The sequence below is a fragment of the Pelmatolapia mariae genome, linkage group LG10_11, assembly GCF_036321145.2.
Source record: "Pelmatolapia mariae isolate MD_Pm_ZW linkage group LG10_11, Pm_UMD_F_2, whole genome shotgun sequence".
NCBI lineage: Eukaryota > Metazoa > Chordata > Actinopteri > Cichliformes > Cichlidae > Pelmatolapia > Pelmatolapia mariae.
This window is the reverse complement of record NC_086236.1, coordinates 20321234-20348544: the sequence shown is the minus strand read 5'-3', so window position 1 is coordinate 20348544 and position 27311 is coordinate 20321234. Positions and strand designations below refer to the sequence as shown.

Genomic DNA, 27311 nt, shown 5'->3' with positions numbered 1-27311 from the left:
TGGATCTAATTCACTTTGGTTCAACATCTGTTGTTTAAACTTGATATAGGCTATGAATAAATTAGGTATGACAAAAAGGAACAGTTTTCAAAGTGCATGTTTGACATTGTGGTGGACCACTGGAGGGCTCCACTCACACCCAGTATACAGAAAGTGTGTTGCTGTGTATTGGAGCGTAAAGTAGTCAGTTGTGTTGTGATGAAGAATAAACCAGGTGTGAGAATCGAGAGCTCTCGTGTCGTGTGTGTTTACCTCCACAACAAATATTTTTTTCATTTAGGAAAAAAATATTTTATTCAACCCAATTCAGTGGGTTACATACTGAATTTAGAGGACTGAAACAAAATATCAATTCTACTGCACTAGTATCGATCTGATACCAGTAGCAGTGTTGATACTCATATTGTCAATACACAGATCAACCCAGTCACCTCAACTTAGTAGCTTTCAGTGCATTTTAAAAGACTATGATTTAAGTTTTGTTTTTAGACACCTTCAGAACTGTTTAGGCCTTATAACTGATCTTAAAACTGGAGCTGCCAAAACCAATCAAGGCACCTCTCAGGATTTCTTTCATTATCTGCCAAAGATCCTTTAGCCCTGTCGGTTGACACGTTTGGGTCAGGTTCCCTGAGGTGTTGTCCTACCAGGAAAGGCTGTCGTTATTAGGGGAGTGCAGTATTTAAGATGGCTTTAGTGTCAAAATCCAGCAAGGGGAGGACCCAAGGTTTCCCAGGGGAACATTGTATTTTAATAAGACAAATGTTCACAGGTTCACATCTTTTCAGAGTTGTCTGGCTCCCATATTTCATACGTCAGTTTGAAACTACTCTTTTCTTTTGTGTTTATTTTATTTCACCCATTTACTGATGCAGATAAACATACAAGAAGAACAACAAAAACTACACAGAGCTCTGGTAGCACCGTGTAGTTTGGTAGCTGTGGGGTAGCTTGCAGGGTTGGTGGTTCAAGCCTCTGCACTTTCATGTATAGAAGTGTCATTGGACAAGACACCAAACCCACGGCTGATCTTTTTGGTGTGTGTGACTTGATAAATGAACATTTGCATTTCAATGCTTTATAGAACTTTCAGTACCTCAGATTAAAAGGCGCTAAATTAATGCATACCACTTCATTTTATTCTAGACGTTAACTAAAAGTGACTTAAAATATCCAGAAATGTGAAACTATAAGCAGTATTTTGGCTCTTATGTACTAAGCTGATAAAATAATGTGTTGCTACACAAACTTGTCCACAGGACTCTTGGTCTCCAGGAAAATAAAAGCCTTCAGCATCCATCTCCATCGTTAAATATGCACAAAAGATGCATTTAAGTCATTTAGGATTGGAGGTGGTCGGATTGCTTGGAGATGAAATTGCTTGAGTCGCTCTCATTCTGGAGAGAGTGGTGCAAAGTCTGCCTTGAAGTGGACTGTGATGACTGGCTTGCAGAAACTTGTGTCTCCACTTTACTTTGACCCAGGATGTTGCCTGCAGAAAGAGATGCAGAAGACAGAATAATGAAATTTTTAGACATTTATTCACAGAAAAATGACCCAAAATGTAGTAATTTAAACTTTTAATATTACTATTAGTTGGTAGTGATACTAACTAAATATTAGTAGTGATCTTCCTAACCTTCTAATGACAGTAAATGAAATATCTTAGTAATAGTAATTTAAAAAGATCACCTAGGGCTCCCGGTAAAGCCATTAAACAATGGAATATGTTTGAATAAGTCTGAATAATAAATCCCTGAATTAAAAAACAGTGAACAGATCAATTAATGGTGAAGATTTTGGAAACAGAACATCATCTATGTCCTCAGTGAGTATAGTGTAAAATCCTAGCTGGGGTTCACGATCCACACCTTCTGCATGAAATCCATTTTGAGAGAAAATTAATTTTAAATTTCAAACTATGAATTTTTTTATTTTATTTTTTTGTTTGTTGCAGCATAGCTCTAAATACCAGGGCTGCTGTCTGCCTATCAGTCGGCTGGTCTGTAAATATATACTTTAAAAACTCATGACATTCATAAGGCCAAGTTGTACTTTGTGCTGCATGATAAACAGAATGTTTCTAATTTACCAATTTGCAAACTGGTCTGGTTTAGTATGTTGAAGTATGGGAGGTAGATGTTGCTTGGTCCGGGAGGAAAGAAACACATTTTTCCATCAACTAATTCCACACTTTCACCAAAATCACACAGCTGAAAGAAGAGGGGGAAAAAAGACAAATGTTAATGTTATGATGTTATGTTTGTCTGCTTTCAGAATATACAGCGATAATATGATGTACACATATGTGTGTGTTAGTGTTTGTGTCTTCACTTGCCTGCTTCTTCAGCAGTTTCTGCATCAGCTGTAGAGGTGTGATACTCTGTGCCCCTCTTAAGTCACTGAGCAGCAAAGTGGCCTGAGCCAGCGTAATGACAGACTTCTGTGGCAAGCGTGTCCGTCCTGACAGCAGGCTCACTGCTTTCTACACACAGGGACAAACGGCGAACGCCGAGACTGTGATTACTTTAATTCACTGCACGTTCAGTGCAGCCATGTTGATAATTATATCACAAATACAGGCTCAATACATTACGTCAAAAATCACACTTTCAAATGTGCAGACTTCATTAGTTTTAATGAAGTCAAAAAAACAACAAGATTTTTGATCATGTGAGCCACCAACTCAAGAGTGTCCACGTTCTATTTCTAGTTTGAGACCAAAAGAGTGACTGCATTTACCTAAATCTAATCTCATTTAGTTTTTTTTCTTAGCTTTTTTATATTTACCTGCATTTATAAACAGTGACTAACAGCCACTGTCTCAGGAAGCTAAGTCAGCAGACCAGAGAATGGGGTCTCTAACTGACCTCTGTCCCATTCTGCTGAACACAAGAATCTCTGGAACGTCTTGAGGGAATTCTTCAAATTTAGATCACGCATAAACTGATCCGAATTATTCAAAGATCATGTATAAATCTAGATTAAATCAAGGGCTGCATGGCCTTGGAATTCAACACATCAGACATGTACACCGCATGCTCTGGTCTCTTGCTCTGTTAATGCTTTTTTCAACACGTTACTTTTGTTGCAAAAAAGAATGAAAAAAATGTGTTTGTCTTTGTGTGCAATGGTACCTGCAGCATTGTCATGCTGTTGTCAGTCTTGCCTCTCCGGGCTTCCAGTCTGGCACCCTCAACCAACAGCAGGGCTTGAATGTCAAGGTCTCCCCACAGTGCACATTCATCAAGACCCTCCTGTAACACCCAGGCTGCTTCCTCATTAATGTTCTTACCTTGAAAAGATGGTGCCACGTACATTGTAAATTAACAAAAAGTATAATAATATTAAAAATATTAGGAATATTAATAATAATAATAAAATTATAATGTGAAAAATGAGAAAGAGAAAGAGTTTGTGATCTTTTTTTAGTGACTGTAATAGTAATAATGTTTGTAATAAGTTGTGGTACAATCCACCACTTGGAATAAAAAAGACGGCAAACACGTGACCAGACCTGGTAAAAGCTCAATGGTGCGAGGGTTGTGGGCAACCAGGCTGTGGACCAGAGCCAAGCGGCAATGTAACCACAGATAAACTCCAATCCTCTCACTGGCCTCAACTACTCTGGGACAGTCTCCATTCTGGGCGTCTGACTCACCAAAATCTTTATCATCCTTAAGAAAGATCATGTATACAACAAATCATTTCTGCTGTCTTATTATGATAACTTATAGAATTAAAATTAAATTCTGGTTGTAATGTAACAGTTGCTGTAACCAAGCATTCAAGGATCAACCTACTCGATTCTGTTAATGCTTTATATAAATATTTTGCCCAATCACTTACAGCCCCGGATCCTCTCACAGTCACAGGTGATGTTTGGAGCAGCTTCAAAGATGAAACTGCCGTGTCAAAGCTGAAGGGGGGGACATTAAAATGGTTAAGATAGGTAAGATATACACATGTACACAGTAGACATGCATAAAGTCATCGTACCAAAGTGCCGTATGTCCTTGTTGCATGTAGAGGTTGCCCTTTAGAAGATTGGATTCTATCGTCAGTTCCAGGGTTTCCATTTTGCACAAGGAATGAGATTCAAGCTGCTCTGAAATGGTGTTTAACCACGAGGAGGCTCGTTCCAGCAAAAGGAACTGTAACAGAAGAGATGACAAATGGCCGAGAATTGACTCCATATTTCTTAAGGGTGTGCCTCACCTCATCCTACCCTGTACTTGTGAATGGATAATTATTTTAATGAGGCTGAGGAAATTTGGTCAGATTGTTTTCATACATTTCAGTGAGGTTTTAGAAAGTCTTATTGAAGAGTCTGCGTAAATGTTACCTAAAGGACTACAAAACGAGGAGAGGAATTCAGGAAAAAATATGAGGAATTATTGTGTGTTTTGGCACCGTTCACATTCTGCAGATCAACCTTGAGTCCTTTATTTACTGTGTGAAATAAAGAAAACTTAAATCCCCAAGAGTCTTACCTTTATCCTTTCTGGGGTTAGATTCTTAGCATCAAGATTGAGAACTTTCTGTTCTCCTGTCTTTGGACAGCAATCATCAGTGTCTGGACTGTCCTGCTCATCATCTTTTGGGTCCACTGAACAACTTGTTACACTGATACAAACTTCTCCCTCCACAGAATCTGCAAGACATCCACACTTTTGAAATTTCACAATTGTAAAGCATCAAAACTGCCTCATCCGCTCAGCTTTTTCTATCACCGCAGTTGCATTTAAAGAGAACTTGAACATTTAGGGCACAAATACAGAACAGTATATTTTAATGTGAGTGTATGCAAATTTATTACTCCCATAAAAAATGGACAAATCATCTTTAACTATTTGGATTGCAATTTTTTTGCTAACAGTCAGCACTATGTATACAATTATGTAATTTTTTTCATGTGAACGCATATATTAAATGTGAGTTTAGAGTCAATTTTACCTCTAATCTTTTTTGTTTAAATCACCTCAAACAGAAAGAAAACAAAAGAAAGAGAATTATTCTTATTACAGACCTGGCACAGGAAAGCCTGCAATAGCATTAGTAAGTGCCAGAACTAGTTGGACACGAGCAAGGTTAAATCTGAGGCACAGTGTTGGTCCATACAGGGTGCAGACTTCTGGAGTAAAGTCACAGTTCACAAGTTCCTCCAAAGCCTTAACACAAGCACCACAAGCACACAGATTACATTCATAAGAATCCAATGACGTAGATCACTTTAGAGAGCATCTATTTAAAAGAAGTTGTATGCAGCTGAAAGAGCAGCACAAAGACAAAAAAGAGGTTAGTACAGTACGTGTGTATATATGTTTGTGAATTTCCTTCGGTGACTTCATGTGCATATATCTGGTTAACTTATGTTTTCAAATTTGCCTGGAAGGCCAAAATGACAGGGACTCTGAAGTGTGACTTTACAGTAATGTGGAGAATACCTCTGCATTGTCCAGAAGAGACTTGTTGCTACAGAATGTCTTTGTAGGCTGCACAAAAGAAAGCAAAAAAATATGTGAAATTATGACATATATCCATCAATTCTCGTATCAGGGTTGTGGGGAGAGCATGCAAACTCTACACAGAAAGGCTGCGACCTGGTGGTGGAGTCAAACTCAGGACATTTTTGCTGTGAGGCAACAGTGCTAATCACTGTGCTATGACATATAGAAAAACAGCATTTTACAGTGTTTCAAATCAGTTTTTTACCACGTGATAACCAGAAGTTTGCAGTGCTCACAGGACGGACCAGCTCACAGTTTAAAACAGATCAGATATGACAGGCTTCCTGAGAGGGTACTGCACATGACATTTCAAGGACAAGGACAAAACTGCACAAGGCCAGAAGTGTAACTGAAATAATCTCAACAACAGTGAAATATTGCATATACACAAAAAAAAGCCAATGTAATCATTACTATAACTATTTTAAGAATTCCATATGGATGATTCCATAAGTTCACTGCATTAAAAAAAAACCTTTCCCAGTACCAGGACAACAAAGGACACAAGTGTACTGAAAATGAAAAAAATGAAAATGTGGAAAGACACTGAAAATTCTCTTTCAGCTTCTAAAAACAAAATGCTCTTACTTGGACACAGGCACTGGCAATGTATTGTCCATGAGGCAGAAGGACACCTGTTCCACGTGTGAGCTGAACTGCGTCCTTCACAGCTTCAGTGAACAGACACAGTTCAGTAAGGGCACGTATCTGTAGAAAACAAGCAGGCAGATTAGAAAATCCATCATGAGAGCAAAACACTTGAATACAAACACAGGAAAAACAACAAATTCTGACCTTCAATATTTTGCCTTTAACAGTGTGCTGTACGTCTCTGCACACAGTCCCCACAAAATGTAGATAGAGGGCTAGTGTAGGAAGCAGCTGAAATTACAAACACAACTTAACACAAAGCCAGTCATTTATCATAAGCACTGATGAATAGCGGGCAGTGTTTGTGTGTGTGTACCATGATGCAGTAGCCAGTGGTTAAAAGCCAGTGGGAAATGAAGTTCAGGCTTGACACAGTGGTGCCGAGGTGAAGCCTGTGGGGTTCGGAGAAAAGGTCAACTCCAGGGAGCAACTCATCTCCGATGCTGTAGGAGGCGTACTGGAGGTCTGCCTGGGGTTGAGCCATGGAGCAACACAGCAAACTCTAAAGAAGGAAGCAAAAATGTGTAATAGACACTCCAGTACACTGTATCCACTTCATGCTTTGTCTCTCCAAAGCATGAAATGTAAGATAAAACTTTATTAATCCCTCGGGTGGATTCCTCTGGGAAATTCGGTTTCCAAAAGCACAGCACCGACAGAAGTTACAGAGCGTGAGCAGAATATTATATATATACACATATATAAATGCAGAGACATATATAAATAAAATATACAAAGGGGATAAATAGAATAAATAGGAATAAGAATACAAGTGAATTGCACATTTCAAGTATTGAAGTCTATTGCACCGTTGACTATTAACAAAAAGTATTGCACAGTGAAGAGGCACTACAGCTTAGTTGTTCCCCCCTCCTTTGTCCTCCTGTTTCCCCTCCCTCTCCCCTACAGAGAGGAGTTAAACAGTCTGATGGCGTGTGGGACAAAGGAGTTTTTAAGTCTGTTGGTTCTTGTACACATGTGCAGAAGTTGCAGTAAGTTGTAATAACAGCAGAGGGAGATATTTTATTTCAAGACAACATTAAAACAATCAGGGGAAATAATTTAAATAGACATTATTAACATATTTACATGTAAATACATATTAGGCACCTAGCTTAATCGTTTCTGGCGATTAAGGACTCTAGAATGCACTTTATACAATTTTTGCTCACTACTGATGTCTTGGCTTAAATGTATTATCTCCCCCTGTTGGTAATGCAGCTTCTGCATGCGTGTCCATTTCACCCTTTGGAGAGGCAAAGTGAACTGGGTGTCTATTACATGCTTTGCCCTTGGCATGTCAGAATGAATGCATACACATGCATACCTACACATTAAAATACGCAACAGTATATAGTATATACCATGTGTTTTACCTTAAACAGGTAAGCAGACAGGAGACAGTACTTTGTCCGCTGGTTGATATCAGAAGTTAAGATAAACCTGCAGAACCAAAAAACATGCAGCAGGAGTTGGCGAAACCTAAAGGTGTATGCTTGGAAAACACATGAAAAAACACATCAAGTCAATGATAAAACTCAGTGAAACCTACTGTGCTATCTTAGCAGTGACCACAGCCGCCTGCAGACATCCCCACATTCCAGCCTGCCTTAGAATTTCTTGCAGGGAGCCATTCCCAAGCGACGCGCCATCCCATTTCTCCAAAAAACCTGAGCTCTGCAAGGCACAATCTATGGCTTTACTCCAGCATGAGTGAGCAGCTCTGGAAATAAAAAACACCAGGAATAAAATTCTTACCATAATAAATCATAAATTATGCCAATCTGAGTTTTGCTTTTGATAAAAGGTTGAAAATGCATTTAAATACAAGTAAATGCATTTAAATACAAGGCTGAAGACTTGTTCCAACACACTCGTGTACAACAGTTTGCTAACCGTGTGTTTCCACTGTAGAACTGTAGGTTTCCCAGTTCATGCAGAGCCAGAACTCTGAGGAAGTCACGGCTGTTAGCCTTCAGGTATTCTGAGGAAAAGGTGAATGATAATTATAAGGACAGTAAACCATCTGACCCACTGAAATATGTGCTCATATGTCTTCATCCTATGTTGCTGTAAGGTCACTTCGTCTGCATTTGTTGATATTTGCCTTATTTATGTAAAATGTGCAATAAAAGTCTCGACAGTTTCTAAACATTTTTTGTTCTCTTACTTATAGAAGTGGAGTATGCAGAAATGATAGTCTGCAAGTGGTCACGGCTGATAGGGAAGCCATAGATAGCATCTGGAGTACTGTAGTCCTCCTCTGTCAGGTCACATGGTTGAATGTTTGGAGTGGGCATAACAACGGGACTGAAATTCACAAAGCTCGCTGAATGGCTGAGACCTCGGCTCCGACAATGCTGCGTCGGTATCATAAAGCCTCACGAGGGACACAAGCAGTGCAAAAAGTATTAATTTAAAATACTGTGTGTGACATGTGTATGTGTTATTCAAACAGTGATGAACTTACAGGGTTGTGTGTTTGCCAGAAGCAGCACAAGCAGTGAGCGACTGTGCTGGAACATCTGAAGACAATATGGTTTTTTCTCAAGAGCTTGATGATAACAGCTCAGCGTGTCCTCTACATCCAGTGGGACACAAACGAGGGACATGGAGTGCTGTATCTCTGCACCTTAAAAATACAACATGTACATGAAAATATGACACCTGCACTGCTGCAATTGATAAGTTATTGTCTAACATTTAGTTCTTACTCTGGTATTTAGTCATCACTATTTACTGCACACAAACCAGTGTTAACATTATTTTAGATGAGCTGTTTGGCTGTGTAAACCTGTAAGATCAACCGCTTCTCGAGGAATCGGGTTTGTTAGTGCTGCTTTTTTGTGAAGGTGCCGTTTCTGTGCAGCGTGATGGATCCGGCCACTGAGAAGCTGGCAGCCTGCATAACTTTTATTGGTCACCTGAAAAGCATAATATACACTCATTTACTGCACAATACAGACAATGCAAGATTGTAGACACAAGAGATTAATTAACTAAGGACTGCAACTAGAACAAACATAGATTCCGTGGTGCTGTAAGTTATGAGATATTTAACTGAAATAATTTAAGTTTTTCAAATATTCCACAATATTTCTGTATAAAACCATTTGTACTGCCTTAGTTTTACTTCTTACACTTTGATTTTAACCAACAAATGACAACCGGTACTTATATAGCCCCTTTCTACTCAAAGAGCGTCCTACTAAAATTCTCATTCACACACACATTCATAAGGTGCTTTTAGATATACCTAAGCATTTATTTCTAATATTCACACACACTCACACTCTGATAAATGCATCAGGGGCAACTTTGGTTTCTCCAAGAATACCTTGACACATGGACAGGAGGAGTCTGAGGTTGATTTAAAGGTGGTATCTCGGGTGGTAGCTAAGTGAGCCACAGTTACAGTAAATGGGAGTGTAAATGGTAAATAGACTGGCACTTTTCTACTTTATCTGAGAACTCAAAGCGCTTTACACGACTTGCCTCATTCACCCATGCACACGAGCACTTTTTATTTTTTTTGCTATGCTTTGTGTGTGCGTTTCTGTATATGGGTCTGTGCTACCTCTTTTCCAGTGGCCTTCTGCGTGTTGACATGGTGTGGCTGTGGGACTGAAGGGCCTCCAAAAGAGTTTATTCTTTCAAGTAACATCCTCTGGGCGTGGACAAGCAGAGGAGTTACGATAACAGTATACCGATCCCTGGTATCATTACATAGATGGAAACAAACACACAAAACATTGTCAGGAACATAGATTGTGAAAAAACACAGTATTCATCAAGTTTCTCTATATTACATGATTTTGAGTTTTCCTGGCTTCTTATGGTGAATTTATGTTTCATGCAAAGTACAACGACCTCACCCAAATCTCCTGCGATGCCAAGATCTCAAAAGAGCATTTGATTTACTTCTCCCTAACAAATGTTTCTATTTGTAGTAAGTCTTATAGAAGACTTCAGAGGAGGATATGCAGAGGGTTGATGTGACAGATTAGGATCCATGGGATAGGTTTAGATGGAGGCAGATGATCCACTGTGGCGGCCACTAACAGAAGCAGCCAAAAGAAGAAGATTTCTAGTACGTCTTATTCACCGTGTGTATGAGTTGAAAAGTAAAGCAAAGTGGGCCAGGCTTTCCCACTTTCCACTGTCATGGAGCCGCTCAAGAGTGTGCAACACCAACGTGCGGACCCAACGCAGATCCACCTGGGTGCTGTCATCAAGTGGGACTGAGAAGTGGAGACTGGACTCTAGCTCATCTTCAGTCAAGTCACTGCCATACAAACTCCAGAGCTAGCAGGGGCAGAAATGCAGATGAAAATGTAAAAGTACACATAGTGACATGTAAGCTGTGGTTTTGTCTTTATACTTTCCTTGGAATAAATATATGTGCAAGTTTTTAGAAAGCAGCTATTAGTACAAATAGCAATATGTGAAGCTCACCCCTAGTTTTTGCAGCATGTCCATGATGAAGTCAGTAGCCAGCACCAGCAGTGGGGTGAAGATACTGTGTACCTGTTCTGCTGTAATCGTACATGGAGTTTCAAGCTGAGCAGCTCTCTGTACAAGGACAGTGATTCTGCAGCTTTGGTCCCACAGTGCCTGACACACACACTGCAGAGTGGTCCAGTGGTTGCCACGATGAGCCAACACCTGGAAAAGAATGAACAGTATTAGATATGAGTACATCAGAGGGACAACTCAGGTTGCACTGTAAGTTGTGCAGAATAGGGGGAGTGGGTATATTGGACAAAGGCTGTTGAAGAAGGAGGAAAAAAGGAAGACCACAGAGAATGTTCACGTATGTAGTGAAGGAGGACATGCGGAGGGTTGGTATAACACAGGAGGATGCTGGGGTTAGAGTTGGACGCAGATGAGTCACTGTAAAGTCATATATAAGTTTACATCCACATATGTATCAATGGTACCATAGCTCTCCGGAGATGCACAGCAACTTTGTTAATTGACTCCAGAAGTGTGGCACCAGTGCACCTCTGTGCCTCCATCTGCTGTTCCACAGAATGAGGAGAGCCCTCTCCCTCGTTACATCTGTCCTCTGCGATAGAGACATCAACTGCTACAAAAGATTAAGACAAATGATGACAGACAGACCAGATGCTAGCTTTTCTCTTCACATTATTTTCCGTGTGCCTTTTTCTTCTCACCTTCCTTTCTTCCTCTATCTTTGTGAGCTGTCATCACATAGTCCTTGTGATCAGATGAGTCTTCATGTAAGACAGCTTCATTTGAAGACTCCAACTCATGTTGCTGCGAGTTGTTCCTCCATACCAGGACACCAGAGTAAGCCAGAGAAAAACACAAAGGATGAAACTGGCTGTATCTGTGCAAAGAACAAACAGTACAGGACATTCTATAATTAGTCAACCATGTGATTTACTACAGTATCTCAGCTCAGATAATACACGTAAAAGTAAATACATTGCCACCCAAAAACAAGGCAAAGCTGCTTAGCATCAATCAGAAAAATTTTGTGTCTTAGTGTTCATGTTCAGTGTGAGTATTTTATTACAAAGAGAAAAAAAACTGAAAAAGTAAAGGATAATATCTGGCATCTCTGTGTGTGTGAACCTCTGCTCCAGGTCTCCTCTGTGTTGTTGGGCCAGACGCTGGTAAAACACTGCTAAATGGGCCTGAGCCATGCAGTAGTTCAGGTGTGATCTCCACACCCTCTCCACAGCGCAAGTGTGCCTCAGCTGTAGCCTCTTCTTTTGCCGCTGCATCACAGATGAAATCATAGCAAGCAAGTTCTCCATAGCCAGCACTTCCCTACAAACAGGAACACATTTATTATATATGGACTTACAGAAATGATCAAGAAACCTCCTGAAAACAGAAAAACAAAAACACAGATACTCTACCTGTGAGTCCTCATTTTCAAAGGCATATTCTGTGCCAATTTATGCTTTGCTTTCTTTCTTGTATCATCATGTGAAGAAGCGTTCTTGTTCTGTTTAAAAGGCAGCACATGTTATTGCTTTTAGTTGATATTGCAGCAACAAAGTAAAAACAAAGTTTTCTCTCAAGTCGCAGCATTATTTTGGCACTAAAACTGAGCCTGGTGAGCCAAAGATTCAGAGATGTAATGTACATTTTTGTCAGTGTAACTCAGATATTTCCTGCCCTTATTAACTACATGCATGTGTGCACATGTTGTATCATCACCTGGGAGGTTTCGTTTCCTTTTGCATTCTGGTTTCCACTTCTTTTTCTAATCTGACCGTGCCCCTCCAAACATTTAGCGGACAGTACCATTGCCTCGTCACGGCTGCCAAAGAGAAAACTATTCACGAACTTTACTTAATGAAACAGACATTCATATCTTTCTGATATCTTTAGGTGTCTTTAGCTTTTAAAAATATATTGAAGAGCTTTATATTAAAAGCACACCTGGAAAGAAACTGAAACACGCTCTGCCCCCATTCCAACACAAGGTCTATGTGGCCTTCTTTCATGGTTCTTTGGAGTAGCAGTGCAGCAAACTCAGTAAAATACACCTTGCGTCGGAGTTTCATTACTATCAAGGACACACACAGGAACAAACCTACAAATTAGCAATACTAATAATTACGTCATAAAAAAATATGAAAGACTATACAGCTTACCATGCATGTAGGCATCCTTTAATGTGCCACTGGAGATCAGCTCGTACAATAAGTTTGGATCTTCTGAGACGGTTAGTGTCTGAGAAGTCTCTGGAAAAATATATGAAAAAATACAAAAAATACACAGAAATCAGTCCAACAATTACAGGATTAATAACAAAAATGCAAACTTTCTTCTATAAGCATTACTGTGCAAAAATCTTGTGCCATCCCTCATTTCTTCCTGCTTTGTTTTCAAAGAGTCAACCTTGTAATTTTTTAAGTGTTGTTGAACAACACCCGAGGCTTTCTGAAGGGTTTTGGACATTGGCTATTTTGTCACTCATTTTCAGTGTAGTGCTTGTACATGACCATTTTCAGAAAATGCTTTTATTAAGCCACTTAAGACTTGGCAAATAATTTTAAATTGTATCTTTTCCAGATGCTTATCATCTGGAAAGCATCATTTTTCAGGATAGCAACGATCCCAAACACATCGTCAATGCAGTAAAGGCTGAATAGAAAAACACAATATCACTAATGGATTGGCTTTTCCTCAACATTACTGAATCAGTGTAGGATCATGTTGACAGGGAACAGAACAAAAGGCAGATAACATCCAAAGAAGAGCTTTGAATGTCCTTCAAGAAGCTTGGAGAACCATTCCTGAATTCCTGACTACTTGCAAATCACAAGAAAGCATCCTCAAGAGAGTTTAGGCTGTGTTGAAGAATAAAGATGTTCATTATTTTTGTTTGCTTTTTCTGTTTTTTTATTTACTGTATTTCAGTGTATGTTTCCACATTTCAATAAATTACTGCAACAATTTCCCATTTACGTAGCAAAATACAAAGAAATAAGGAATGGTTTGAGACTTTTGCACACCACTAACAGGACCAGTGTGAGTACATGTGTTTATTACCGGGCACTGGGGTGTGTGTTCCTTCTGAAACTGTTATTTTCTTGTTCTTTCTTTCCAGTGCCTTCAGCTGACGACTTATTTTCATCTCACTCTTGACTGTGGCTTGATCTGCCGTTTTACGCTATACACATGGAAATACACAAAAATGCTAGAAGTCGTACTTTACTTAAGTATATACATAATATATATCACAACAGCATCCAGAAAACAGCTCTTACACCCTCAGATTGATTGGTGAGTCTCCTAATCTGCAGCTGGGCATGATAGACATCCTGAAGTAGCCTGCAGCCACAGTCCATCAGTGCTTTGGCCATCTCGTGTTTCCTGAGCACACGCAACGTCTGTCAGGAAGAACAGAAGAGTTCCCAGTTAGTTTGCACAAAGTTTTGATTTTATTCTTATTTTAAATTCCATGTGAGTCACTGTAAATGTAAGTAAAAGTCACCACAAAATAATAAATACACAAATGGATTGGCATTGTAGCATGGTCTCAAACTATACACAAAGATTTTATGTAGTGGTAAATCCAACGGAGCGCTGTCAACCAATATGCAGTGCAAATATATACATGCAAACAATGAGTGGAAGAATTAATCAAAACTTTTATGTAAAAAACTTTAAAACCTGTGCATACAATTAGAAAAGGTTATCTATTTGTACACACATTAACATGAACAATATTTGCACGCACGCACACACACACACACACACCTTTGCCAGGTAGTAGGTGATGCAGGCTATCATGTGGATAAAAGATTCTGAGGTGTTTCCAGTCCATTTTTGTTTTAGAAGACCTGAATTCTCCTCCAAAACCATCAAGCATTTTTTTAGTACCTGAACACCAGAACACAAACAGAGGCATGATTATTCATTTATAGTTCTTACTATGCTATACTGTTAATACTTTTATGGACGTGGTGGTTGCATACTTGCACCACAGAGTCACAAGTAATCTGATGGAACATTATAGGTGCCAGGAGCCCGTAGCAGCTAACTGCAGCCTGCAAAGCAGCAGCCGCATCATTCAAATACATCGCCAAGTCCATGGCCACCAGCATTCGCTCGCATTCTGCCAGTCTGGCTTCCTGTGTACAAACATGAGCACATATGTATCTCTGATCAATACAAAAAAAAAAATCACTGGATTGGTATTCCATTTAGAAAATGCAAAATAAGTGTATAAGTTAGTGTCACTGCACAGTGCTCAACAAGACTCAGGTATTTACTTTTTCCCAGATAAATGGTCCATTGTCACTGAATGAGTCACAATAGAGTGATCCCTGCTGAATGTTGATCTCTGTCTCTATGAAGATGGACGTGAGAAACAGCTGACACAAGTGAAGAGAGGAGTACTGCAGGGTTTCTTTGCGTAGTCTTTAGCATGATAAATGAAGACAGAGTAGGAGGTAAGTAAATACAAACAAAAAAGAAAATTCCTTGACTTGTACTGTGTGTTGTGTGTTTCCCTCCTCACCCTGTGGTGGATAGTCTATCCTCTTTGCTGTTGGACTCACTGTCAGGGTAGGTGCAGTGGCTCCAAAGTTCTCTGCAGGCTCTTTTTGCTACAGCATACTGCTCTGTTTGAAAAGCCACCTGAGGAAAAAGTCAACAAGGCTAAAAACATAGTCCAAACCTTTCTCTGTCTACTTGGTACAGGTGTAGAGAAGCTTGAAATTGTACCTTAGCCAAATGAGCCCAAGCAGAGAGCAGCGGTACAGGCATGGATGCCAACAGTGGTAATGTTGTCCCCCCTATAGTGCTGCCCAGTAGCTCTCCCTGACTGCTGTATGCTGCAACAGCAAACACATACTTCTGATTGGGCTCCAGACCCTCCACCCTCAGCACACACTCACCAGATACAGCAGGTACCTTGAAACAAAATCATATACACAGAGGTAAGTGATAATGACAAAAATGAGTTTCACTACACTTGATATTCTCCTTCTGTGAAGAAATAAACTGCACCATATTTCCAGTTCCTGGCAGGCTGCAGTCTCCAAGCCGGACTTTCCGGTTTATGCCCTCAGCGACCCGACCACAAAGCTGGTACCAGCACACCTCAAAGGAAACAAAAGAAGAAAGATTTCAAAAAGTGTTGAACATGTGTGGATTATTTGCTCACTGTTAGGTTATTAAGATTAGTAAAATGATGCCCTAATTAAATGTAAATCTCACTTGTCCCTCTAAGTTATAAGGTGCTGGGGCAAAGCTCATGGAGTAGTCGTTGCGTGAGAGTAGGACAGGAGGAGGTGGAGGGCTCTGTCCGTCCTCCTTGATTACTTTGCCTTTATCTTCAGATGTAGTATTAGGAGTTGAGGACATGTACACTTTTCGCTCCTCCATACCTGCTTTCTCTATGAGGGTAGCAGCATCCTATCAACAGTGCACAGCAGTATAATTTTCACATGTCCTTAAAACTAATATTAAACACCAGTAAGTCAAAATGTGGTTATAATCAACCAAATGTTGTGAGAGTATTCTGCTTGTTTAACCTCCAGCAGACTTTTGGTTTCACTGATGTCACTTTGTTCCATGTTGTTGTACACCAGCAAAGCTTTCTGGATCAGGAACAGAGCTTTGGACACCTTGTTTTTTTTGATCCGGTCCAACAGTTCAGTCTCTACAACTAAACAAAGACAGTTTACTGACAATTTATATTATATTCAGACATACAACTTGTTAGTAAGCATATTTATTTAATTCCCTCTAACTATGATTTACTGTTGCCAGATTTTAACTTCTGTTTATAAATGTGCAAGTGTGAAGTAGCAATATTTTGCCATTTCAGTCAGTGCAGAGCTTGAACTACTTGTCCAAAATCACTGGTGAGTAAAACCACAAGAACAACTCTGACCTGCATTTAGCTGCAGCAACTTGAGGGAAGCCCTGTGGAGGATAATGTCCAACTCTAGGTGGAGATCTTTGATCAGAAGATACGTGCATGTGGCTTCAGTTTGTCGACAGCCATTAAAGTCAGATTCTGTCTGAGTTTCCACCTCTCCTTTTTTCAGATTTATTTCATCGTCTTCATTTCTGTGTTTTGATGATTTTGGAGAGGTTGTGGAAAAAGCCGATGACTGGAGGGGACTAAATTTCTATCAGAAGAAGAACACATGCAATTTAAAAAAACAAAACAAAAAACTGCATGCCCATACAAGATTTAGTAAATAAACTCAGTAAATGTGAGAAAGAATATTTACCAACATGCTAGAAATGATTGTGGGACAAGATGACTGTGTACCTGCATGAACGCAAAGTCAGTGAAAGCTGAGCAGTCCTGGGGGGCCAGTGTAGCCACACCCCTTGCCAAAGCTTCGAGACCCCTCTTTACCACCTCACACACTTTCTGAAGCAGCTCTGTGCTTGAACTCTGCAAACACAAACACACATACAAAGTTCACTTCATACTTTCAGTAAACAAGAGACAGGACACTGCCCAATAGCACCATGCAGTATGATGTCATTTGTTCACATTTTGATGGTATGCCCAACCAGTCTATTTACATACCTCAAGAACAGAGAAAGAGTTTGGCTTTGCATCATCACAGTCTCTTTCGCAAACTGCTGGAGATAAGACATGAGAATAAAAATATTATCAAAGCTTTGGTTTGTGTCTGTAGTGCATGTGTGCATATGCGTGTGTTTGTGACGGTGCAAGATCAAATAGATATAGTACAAACAACAATAACTTTAAATCTCCAGCAGACCGTAACAGGGCAAGTGGCAGAAAATAACCTCGCACCTGACGTTGAAGTTTCAAGAAAATATTCAGCTGCATTCTCAAGCAGCATGCCCAATGTGTGGCTCATCTCTGCTATCATGATACAGTCAACAGCTGCCAGGTCACAGGCGAGGGCCACCTCATACAACACATAAAGACACCACAACCACTGCAAAAATATATTTACAAACAGCAAAAAAGACAAATGAACAGAACAATGAAAATTCATGAATGTAATATGCAAAGTTTTATATTTAACAGCAATAAAGTCGGAAACAGCCGCAGGGAATGTTTTTTTGAACACACACCTTGTCATGATTTTGCAGAGGATCTCTCTGTATCACCGCTTTCATCTTACCCCACAGGAACAACACAATATCCAAAATCAGGTCTGCATCTGGCTGCACCTCCTACACAAACACAAACACACACAGCTTAAATGCTTATAAATCTCCTCCTCTGAATTCTAACTTTAGCCTGAACTCTAATCCTTTATCCTCAACACAAACACCTGCAAATAGTACGTGGCATAGAAACTTACAGGAGTAGAATCACAGACGGACTTGTGAAGGGTTTCTACCAGATCCATCAGTTTATCACTCATAGAAAGTGAAGCCTTATGTTGGTCTGTGGAAACATAAAAGAACATGACCACTTTATATTGTGATTGCTGAGATTAGTTTTGAATAATCTGAGGAACCAAGGCTCACCACTGACCACCATACTAACAATTAATCAATGTTTAGTACATTATTTGATCTAAAAACATCACGAAAAAATAGATCCAGACATTTTCTGCAGTTGACATTTCTCATATGTACTCTATTTGATTTAGGTAAGTGGTGATCCCTGGACAGAAGTTACATAATACCTACTTGCTTTCAGTGAAATATCTAAACCTTTACCAGCTCTATTCTCAAAATATTGATTGAACATTACTCAGACTTTGTGCTAGCATGCTGCTGGGTAACTGATTTGAAAAATTAAGATTCCAGATATACTAATCTGCTGGCTAATTTTGATAAAAATTGGATGTATTACATGCGGTAAAAAAATAATATACTGATAAACTCTGTAGCAGCTTAAAAACACAAACAAAAATTTAAAATTCAAGGACAGAGAGGCAGAAAGCTATTTAATGAATCCTTTATTAATAAAGTTTATTTTTCAAAATAAAAGTTTGGAGCCTGAAAAATGTAATAAGTCTGTATGTGGCAGATTTACTATTGCTACCTTTGCTTGTGATGTCTTCTTTAGGAGGGCTCCTCTGGGTGGACAGCAAAATGTTGAAACTGTGAAGCAAAGCAAGCTCCTGCTTTTCCCTCCTGAATGATTGGCCATCCAAACTCTGTGATTAGAGAAAGCCAAATTAAATAAAAACTTCCCTGATGATCATTCAAACAGTGGATGCCCCAAACCGAATCATCAATCTTGAAATGCAAGTGAAACCTGATGTATTCCACTTTTCTCATTAATATGAATGCATTTTTGCTTGTGTGCTACTTACAGTCAAAACCTGCAGCATCTCTGTGCTGAGTTCAGTAAATGCATCCAGCTGCTTGTACTGAAACAGCAGTTTGATGAACCTCACTGCAGACATGATGGGTATTTTGTTTTCTCCTAGCAACACAACATATCTCCTTATCTCATACTGACTTTTAAAGCAATGCACAAAACAAACACACATGCTCATTGTAATAAAGGACCAAAATGACTCACCTGAAATGGTTAAATCTATCAGAGTCGAATTCGGTGTCAGTACAAGAGGAGACAGGCACGGGTGGTCGTCATACCTCTGCTCACCAGTGACACCTTGACAGACATGGCCATACATGTACATTACCCACTCAGAATCCCTCACCTAACTGTCCACTTACTGAAATTATTAAATGTTTTTTTTATTGTGTATTTGTTTCACTAACCAGATAACAAACTAATTCCAGCAGACAGGAGTTCCAGGTAGACCTCTTGTAGCTCCAGATCTTCAGGCATTCTCATTTGAAGTGGTCGCGTATTGCTGTCCCAGAGTGCTTCCAAAATGCCCAGGAACTGTGCTGCGCTGCACTCAAACAAGCCTGTTAGCAGGCGCTCTGTTGGGGTACGAGGCCATGGCACCTACAGTACACACACATAGGCATGTGATTTTAGTTACAACACCGACTCACAACATTAGATTTCCTTAGAAGCAAACAGGTTACAAAAAACAAAAATCAAATTCAGAACTAAAACAGAAATCTAGGGTTCAAACAATTAAAATATATGGCACGGGGTTATTTAATTATTTTTATTATAGAAATCCAACAAAGGCAATGCATAGAGTGATGGAAGATTTAAAGGTGATAACAGAGAGTATACAGCGTTAAACAACTAACAAGAGCCCCTAAATTACACTGCATTTAAAAGTAAGAATTAACATTAAATATGATGATATGGCAGTAAAGCAGATCCCATTACATTAGGTATGTCCTTCAGGGTGCTTTTGATTTTGCTCTTGTACAGGGTTTTGGGTCTCTTTCGGGTCTCAAATGCTGCTCGCTTGAAAATCATGGCACCAAGCTGAAAAACAGAACGCTCTCAATCACCTTTCATATGTTAACCAAAGAAGAGCACATCGATGCTGTAAAACACTGACAAGGTAAGTAAGCTTCTTCAAAAGTGACTATATTCAGTTGTGAGCATGTAAGTATGGAAACTGCTGTATCTAACACACTGAGAAACAACAGCATTTTATCACAACAATATAGTGTGCTGATGTATCTCAAGGCCAAGTTTCTTGCCTTGATGGAGGCATCTTTGTAAGCTCTCTGAGTCTCTCTGGTGGCAGGAACTTCACTGTGCTCCCCGAGTTTTGCTAATTCATTGATTTTTCCAAGGGCTCTCCGGGCAAATTCCTGAGAGCATTTGAGGACACACAAACACAGCCCAAAATGGGGATTCAGACTCCAATTAACTTTTATTGCAACAATATGATGGTTGCATTTCAAAATAAAATACACAAACAAATGTAATTAGCAAATATACTCATGGGTTAACCATACCAGCAAGACTTTCTTTTTGTACAGTCAAGCATGAGGAATAATTTAGTGCCTTGTGCTGATTAACAGCAGGCAGGCTAAGAAAATTACATAAAGATCAACACCAAGTTACAATTAGCATTTATTACTGATTAGATCAGCCTGTGAAGGATCAAATTGTGTATTTGTAGGTGTCTGACGCTGACGTATTTCACCTCCGCCTGCACCTCAGCATGGTTGTCATAGTAACACTGGCAGACGGCACAGTAGAGTGTGACAATCACTGGCAGATACTTAGCTGTCATCAGAGGGATGGACAACTCCAAACTGATGCTTGCCCACAGGAGGTACTCCAGTGCCTGAATAGGATGACAAACGGAGGCTGTGAGTATCACAAAGGATTAAAAAGACAACTACACAATTTTATTATACACTGCATTCATTATATAACAATATTACACAGATTTAGTTGGCTCAATCAATTAAAACTAAAATATTGTCACTCACGATCAGTCCAAAGCCATATTCCAGCATTCAGTTAGATATTCAGTCTCTGTCACACATGATTTTCTCACCATCCTTCATGTTTTTCTTTTCCTTTAGGGCAGGGGTGTCAAACTCATTTCACATCGTGGGACAGATACAGCCCACTTTGATTGAGTAAAAAAACTTGGAACTTGTTTGCTTATCTACTGCTTACTTTGATGTAGTATGAATGGCAATAGACGAGGTCTTTATCATTAGGAAAAGTTGTAAAACATACAAATCACAGTTAAAAACCCCAAATTTATGCCTTTCTTCACATTTTTCAAAGCAACCCAGTGGGCCAGATCGGAGACCTTGACAGGCTGATTTTGGCCTGTGAGCCTTATGTTTGACATCCCTGCTTTAGGAATGAGTAGCAGAAGTGAAAAGTGGCAGAAGTGAACAGTACCTGTGCGCTGCACTGCATAGTCATCAAATAACGGCAGACATTGTAAATGTGTAATGAACCTGGATGACAAGAGATAGAAATACATTAGGAGGGCAGATACACCTCACAATACTTAATACAATAGTAGATAAACAGTTTATGAACAGTTCATTTTCATTTTTATCTTCAAATTTTGAGAGCTCAATTTGTTCTACCAAGATTACTCCTAGACAGAAATATCACACTGAAATATACAAGTTCTTCTAATATACCATTATATATCTGCCAGTAGAGGTGCTCATGTTGTTGAAATGCCTGCATCATGGTCCTCATGAAGTTCAGCACACGCAGCAGTTTACAGAGCCCCTTCTGGCTGAGGAAACTGTGCTGTCTCTCCAGCTCAAATATACACAGGGCACAGCCCTGCATGGCACGTACCTATACACACACAGACATAAACACACACACACATAGAGGACAGACACACAGGCACAGACACATGAATACATACAGAATAATAGCAGATTTTTAATAAAAATGTCTCATTTTTAATAAAATGTAAATGTAGTAAACTTTCTTTGTAGCATAAAACAACAAAGCAAATCCTGGAAACAGTTATTACACAACATATTAAACAGAGATACACCGGACACACACAGTTACACAGTGATGTGTACCTTCATGGCAAAGGTATTTTGGTCTGTATCAAGCCCTTCGGGGAAGAAGCAGGCCATAAACTGATCCACATTTGTGATGTCAGTTATTTTCACTGAGCTGAACTGTGACAGGTGGAGACTGTAGCCCTGCCTTAGAGCCAGCTGGTACAGCTTGAAGAAGCAGAGGGAAGAAAAATAACACTGTGAATGTGTTAACATGTAATTAATGTGCAGAAGACAACATATCCAAAGGCTTCTTATAGTTTTACTGCAGCAAAACCAAGATTGCAAATACTGAGATTAAAACCGATAAGTCAAGTAGTAAAACAAAGAATTCACAGCAACCAAGACTGACAATAGTGACTGATAAAACTGTGTCGCACAGACTGAATTAATATTTAATCAAAGAAAAAGTCTGTGGTAACCAAATATTAGTAGGTATTCTAATTTGGGGGATTTGTCAAATACCTTTATTCCAAAGAGAAAATCTGCAATCTGCAACATGTGCTCCTGGTACAGTTTCAAAGGCAGTCGATGTTTGAACTTTTTCCATATCTCCACCAGGATTTTAATCCTTTGAAAGTGAATTCAGAAAAGCATAGCTTTGAAATAAATAACATAAATAAGCAAACATCAACACCAAGAGATCTCTAACTGGTTCAAGATCTATGTAATATAAAATATGTTCAAATCTGTTATATGGGATACTGACAAAACTGAACATTGTTATTTTCATTTTCTACATGATCTTTTTAAAAGGTTAAACAAGGACATTCAGTGGATGCATGATAGGAGAAAGTCTTTAATTATGCTGTGATGTACGCTAACGACTCGGTTGTTCTGGTCTTTTTTATGATGCTGGCTTGCAGCAACTGTCAGGGTCTGCTAAAAAGTATAGTTTGCAGTATGATATTGAAGTTATTTTTAAAGGCCACTGCAATCCTGCTTTATACAGCAGATTTGTGTTGCAGTTATAGCAAAGCAAAAAATGTAAATGGTGCACTCAAGACTTTTCTTAAGTACAAGCCAAGTGTTTGAGAATAGTAACTGGACCTTATCAAAGATTTCTATATATTATGGTCAAATCATAAACACCATACTAATTATAAGCTACACAGTGTATCATTTATTATTAGCTAAATACTTTTTAGTGGAACAATGACGGTAATAAAAACTGCACGCAACTAGCTATAAAAAATATATTTAAATAACCCTACGTTGATTTAATAAGCTAATGTTTCCTATAATAAGTCAATATGAGCTTTATAAGCTAGCGCTGACTTGGCTTTTTAGCATCTCACCCTTTAGCATAAGTGCTGTTGTCCTGGTTGTTCGACGAGGCCACTTGTTTCATCAGCGTTATAAACGAGTTAATCTCTCGCTTAAAAGCTGAAAGTACTGGGTTTCTTTGATCAAGTTCCCCATAATACGACGCTGGTAAATCCATTTCTGCGTCCACAAAGACGATTCTGACCGGCTAGCACATTTATGTTGGTTATTTCCAACTACACCAACAAAAGAGACCGGGGCAAGACACATCACCATGGTAACAAGAGACGCTAGTAGGGCCGACTTTGTGGATACCGTATTTCCTTTCTTTTTCTTTGTTTCTTTTCTTTTCTTTTGTTGGGTTTAAGAATGAAAACTAGTTTCCCGTGTTTAGGGAAAACTTATGGCTTGCGATAAAACACTAATTCAACAACGTTAACGACGTTTTGGAGAACCTTCCTGTAAGGCCTTAAGGGCAAAAAAAGAAAAACTTATTCAGCACATATTTCTGCTGAGCTTTTGGACAGTTTTAAAAAAGGTAACAGTTCAACAAAGACTAATTAAACATATAATGTCTTACACTTAGAAAGCTTTCATTTATAATCAATAAAATACAAATACTTTAATTCACTACAGTCAGGGCTTTTACTGCTACCTGCCATGCTCATGCTTTAGTACCTTGGAGTGACTTTATTGCTTTCTTACCTGAATTCATTTCGACCTGTCCATAAACCTAACATTTATATTGGGCAATTAAGCAGCTCACAATTTAATGATAGATAAAAACTCCAGCTTTGATTGGACTGGTCTTTGGCTCAGGTAGTCTGGCACAGTGCCTGGGCTTGGTCTGCAAAGCACTAAAACTAAAATTCATGGTGTGATGGTTTAAAAGCTTCCGATGAACCTCTATGCTTGCAGATATAATTTAATGCATATAGCCTTCAGTACTAACATGACTGGGAGGATGAAAGAAATTTATTGGCACAACCATCGCAAAGGACTTCATATTTTACATCTGAGCTCATAGCAAAATGATACGCACAGTGTCATCTAATGCTGGCCCTTACAAACTCATCAGTTCCCATTCAGTCACACATCCACTCCACACACAAACCTAAAGCTCCTGGCACTCAGCGCACAGCAGGCTAATGCTCTGGCAGCTATTCCTCAAACAAACCCTCACAAAAACACACACACAGACACACACACACACACCAGACAGGAGCATTTCCTGGGGAATGAGCATGGAGGATGTCAGCAGTATTCCTAGCCAGTGTCACCTCATGACCGAGAGAACAGGGACAGATAGGGGGTAACGGCGAGGGAGAGAACCAGTCTCAGTCAGACAGATAAAACAATGGGAGTGATGGAGGGATAAACAGTTGACATCATTGTTCCAGAAAGATCAGGCTGTTGGCAGAGTCCATATGCAAGTGTGCATGGGAGGTCACGGAGGGGAGGGGGTGCAGAGGTGGTGAACAGAGGCAAAGTCTGGCTTGGATGGGAGGGAAAGACCTATAAATTCAGTGCAGGAGAGCACAGCAGCACCCATCTCAAACCAAATCAGACCTAGTCAGCCTGCCTCGTCATTTATTACAACCCTCTTGGAATCTCACCATGGATATCCCCATCCAGTATCCCTGGTACCGCCGGGCGTTCCCACATCGATTTCCTGACCTCTCCATGGCAGAACCTCTCACTGACTGGCCAATGATGTGGCCATTCTCCTGGTCCTTCCCCTGGATACGCCCTTTGTTTATGCGCTGGTTCAACTGGCCCGACAATGGACACAGTGAGGTAGAGTACAGTTCATCTGTGTAATTAAGATTATTACATTTCATCATAGGAGTTACGCACAAATGTCAGTGTTTTATGGCCTTTCATTTGTGAGGTTTGGATTAATGATCATCAGAGTCAAAACCTCCACTGATATCACAAGTGTTTGTGTAATTTTCAGGTGCAAGTCCTTCATTAAACAAGGTTTTTATGGGTTTTTATCCCAGGCTGACTCACTGCTCTACTGTCTGTATTTAGATGCGCTTGGAAAAGGATCGCTATGTCATTTATGTGGATGTGAAGCATTTCTCCCCTGATGAGCTGTCTGTCAGCGTTAGTGATGATTTTGTCACAATACACGGCAAACATGAAGACAGACAGGTCAGAGGAGCAAATATAGCACCAACAAATCAATTTAGCCACACTGTTCTGATGCACTCACTAATTCTGTTTCAGGATGACCACGGCTATGTGTCAAGAGAGTTTCTGAGGAAGTACAGGCTTCCTTCTGGTGTGACAGGTGCCGAGGTCACCTCCAGTCTGTCGTGTGATGGTGTACTGACAATCACAGCACCTCGGTCATCTCCTGGGCCGGAGCGCAATATTCCTATTTCCTGTGAAGATGGAACACAGAAACAGAAAATGTAGAGCAGAGCCTGACGCACCAGATGCTGCTTTACTATTAACCCTTTATATTGTCTGTTATGTTGGCAGTGCCGTACACATATAGAGTAGTCATACAGTTCTAGATGTCTAAAACTGCTGTCTAATAAACCAGTTCCTAATCCCTAACTCACTATTATTGTGTTGTCTCAGCAAAACTGTGGAGCTCGTGTAACAGAGTCTGTTTTTGACAGTACAGCTTTTATAGACACATCATGGTGAGTTCCAGGATATTGAGCTCCCAAGAGTTAATTTCCCTATCATAAACAAACAGATTAGGCTTCTACGCAAAATACAGTCGCACATGTAACAGTATTTCCAAAGACAAATTCATAACCACCATCAGGCATTTAGAGAAACACAATGTCTCTAGCAACCTTTCACTTCAGTGGCAAATGTGCTAGTTAGTAACTGAACCCAGACAAGCTTGCAGCATTTACTGGTTCTGCAGAGAAATACTAATACTAATCAGTACTATCCACTAAAAGTGATAACACAATAACAAAAGATGTATTTTCAGCATACAGAGCAGAGTGAGCGGGTATTAGTAAGATGGAAAATGTGCTGTGTTCATTCTGTGGGAAGAACATTGGTTTCTGCATGTGTGAGGAGAAGGTTTTCTGGAGGCACAGACAGCCCGTTTGTTTTTAGTAAAAAAAATAACTAAATAGATAAACAGAAGAAGAAGAAAAAGCCACCAAAGGCATCGGGACCAGACGTGTTGAGAGAATGAGAGCAAATGAGCAAGAAGCAAAGTTGTGAACAAAGGAGAGAAACAGACAGGGCCCCTTTTTCACTGGGGAACATGACCTCTGAGCTGCTAAGGATAGTATGATTGTAAATGTACGTGAGCGCATTTATACTTGTAGATGCAAGAATTACAACTCTATTATATTTGTTAGGCCTATTGGAATATTAACACTGACAACAGCAAGTAGAATAAATATGGAGATTCAAGTTCACAGGTCGGTTGTGTGTGTTTTTGAATCATTGTCAAGGTTTTCTTCTGTCTGTTGTGTTGCTGTTCTCAAATGGACTTCAAATAACAACATACACTCACTGACCACTTAATAAGGTGTTCAGTAGCTCATTAACATCAATATTGATCAGCCAATCAAATGGCAAGAACTCATGGTCATGGTCCAGATGATCTGCTGAAGTTTCAGAGTAGGAATCAGAAGCAGATGAACTACAGCAGCAAAAAACCATACTAGGTCCTTCACCTGTCAATTACAATTCACATGGGCTTGAAAAAATTGGACAATAGTAAAAGAAGGGAAGATAGAAGGAAAATGTTGCCTGATCTGAGTCTTCTGTTGCCACTTTATTAGGTATACTGTATAAAGGTGTAGATTGATACATATATACCATCAGAACAGTGTACATCACTGTCACAACAGTGTTTGTTTTCATTCAAAGGCTTTATGATTTTTCCTATAATGGTGGGCCGGTCTCTAGTCAAAATGCCCGGGACTATTTTTTTGTCCCAGTCCAGCTCTGTATGCAGCTCATCTGCAGTCTGGTGTTACCTACATCTTCCTATTCAGAAGGCAGAATTTCCAAGTTCTGAGTACAATCAAAAGCACCACGACTGCAGTTTTT

At 39.6% G+C, this 27311-nt stretch overlaps 2 protein-coding genes across 2 annotated transcripts; one reads left to right on the top strand and one right to left on the bottom strand.

The window, feature by feature from the left end:
* Positions 1 to 1237: 1237 nt before the first annotated feature.
* Positions 1238 to 23448, bottom strand: LOC134635334 (cilia- and flagella-associated protein 54-like). Its single transcript, XM_063484727.1, has 57 exons — positions 23303 to 23448; positions 22470 to 22575; positions 22023 to 22172; positions 21618 to 21783; positions 21367 to 21425; positions 20648 to 20791; positions 20196 to 20309; positions 19873 to 19974; positions 19341 to 19533; positions 19138 to 19230; positions 18926 to 19038; positions 18652 to 18766; positions 17960 to 18045; positions 17700 to 17828; positions 17440 to 17596; positions 17206 to 17258; positions 16939 to 17067; positions 16552 to 16792; positions 16190 to 16323; positions 15873 to 16070; positions 15663 to 15755; positions 15378 to 15566; positions 15172 to 15290; positions 14924 to 15071; positions 14627 to 14782; positions 14409 to 14531; positions 13916 to 14038; positions 13698 to 13764; positions 12797 to 12886; positions 12582 to 12708; positions 12357 to 12459; positions 12053 to 12141; positions 11763 to 11960; positions 11339 to 11514; positions 11102 to 11250; positions 10617 to 10826; positions 10267 to 10466; positions 9739 to 9874; positions 8956 to 9085; positions 8632 to 8793; positions 8332 to 8541; positions 8058 to 8145; positions 7714 to 7884; positions 7538 to 7604; positions 6478 to 6663; positions 6306 to 6392; positions 6099 to 6218; positions 5448 to 5495; positions 5030 to 5171; positions 4494 to 4654; positions 4000 to 4154; positions 3850 to 3919; positions 3518 to 3677; positions 3138 to 3295; positions 2339 to 2485; positions 2093 to 2213; positions 1238 to 1492 (listed from the first exon to the last, which is right to left on the bottom strand). Exons 1-57 carry the CDS (start codon positions 23446 to 23448, stop codon positions 1341 to 1343), a joined length of 7659 nt encoding a protein of 2552 aa, XP_063340797.1. The 3' UTR covers positions 1238 to 1340.
* Positions 23449 to 24748: 1300 nt separating this feature from the next.
* On the top strand, positions 24749 to 26671 carry LOC134636527 (alpha-crystallin A chain-like). Its single transcript, XM_063486543.1, has 3 exons — positions 24749 to 25067; positions 25305 to 25427; positions 25503 to 26671. The coding sequence occupies exons 1-3, from the start codon at positions 24888 to 24890 to the stop codon at positions 25692 to 25694; spliced, it is 495 nt and encodes a 164-aa protein (XP_063342613.1). The 5' UTR covers positions 24749 to 24887; the 3' UTR covers positions 25695 to 26671.
* Positions 26672 to 27311: the final 640 nt, after the last annotated feature.

Excerpts from the sequence above, each read along its gene's own strand:
- LOC134635334 (XM_063484727.1), bottom strand. The coding sequence starts at position 23,448 with ATGGATTTACCAGCGTCGTATTATGGGGAACTTGATCAAAGAAACCCA. Across the intron at positions 17,259-17,439 it reads TCTTGAAACTTCAACGTCAG|TTTGCGAAAGAGACTGTGAT; the intron begins GTGCGAGGTTAT and ends TATCTCCAGCAG. Across the intron at positions 11,515-11,762 it reads AGAGGAGACCTGGAGCAGAG|ATACAGCCAGTTTCATCCTT; the intron begins GTTCACACACAC and ends TTCTTTGCACAG.
- LOC134636527 (XM_063486543.1), top strand. The coding sequence starts at position 24,888 with ATGGATATCCCCATCCAGTATCCCTGGTACCGCCGGGCGTTCCCACAT. Across the intron at positions 25,068-25,304 it reads CCGACAATGGACACAGTGAG|ATGCGCTTGGAAAAGGATCG; the intron begins GTAGAGTACAGT and ends GTCTGTATTTAG. Across the intron at positions 25,428-25,502 it reads GCAAACATGAAGACAGACAG|GATGACCACGGCTATGTGTC; the intron begins GTCAGAGGAGCA and ends ATTCTGTTTCAG.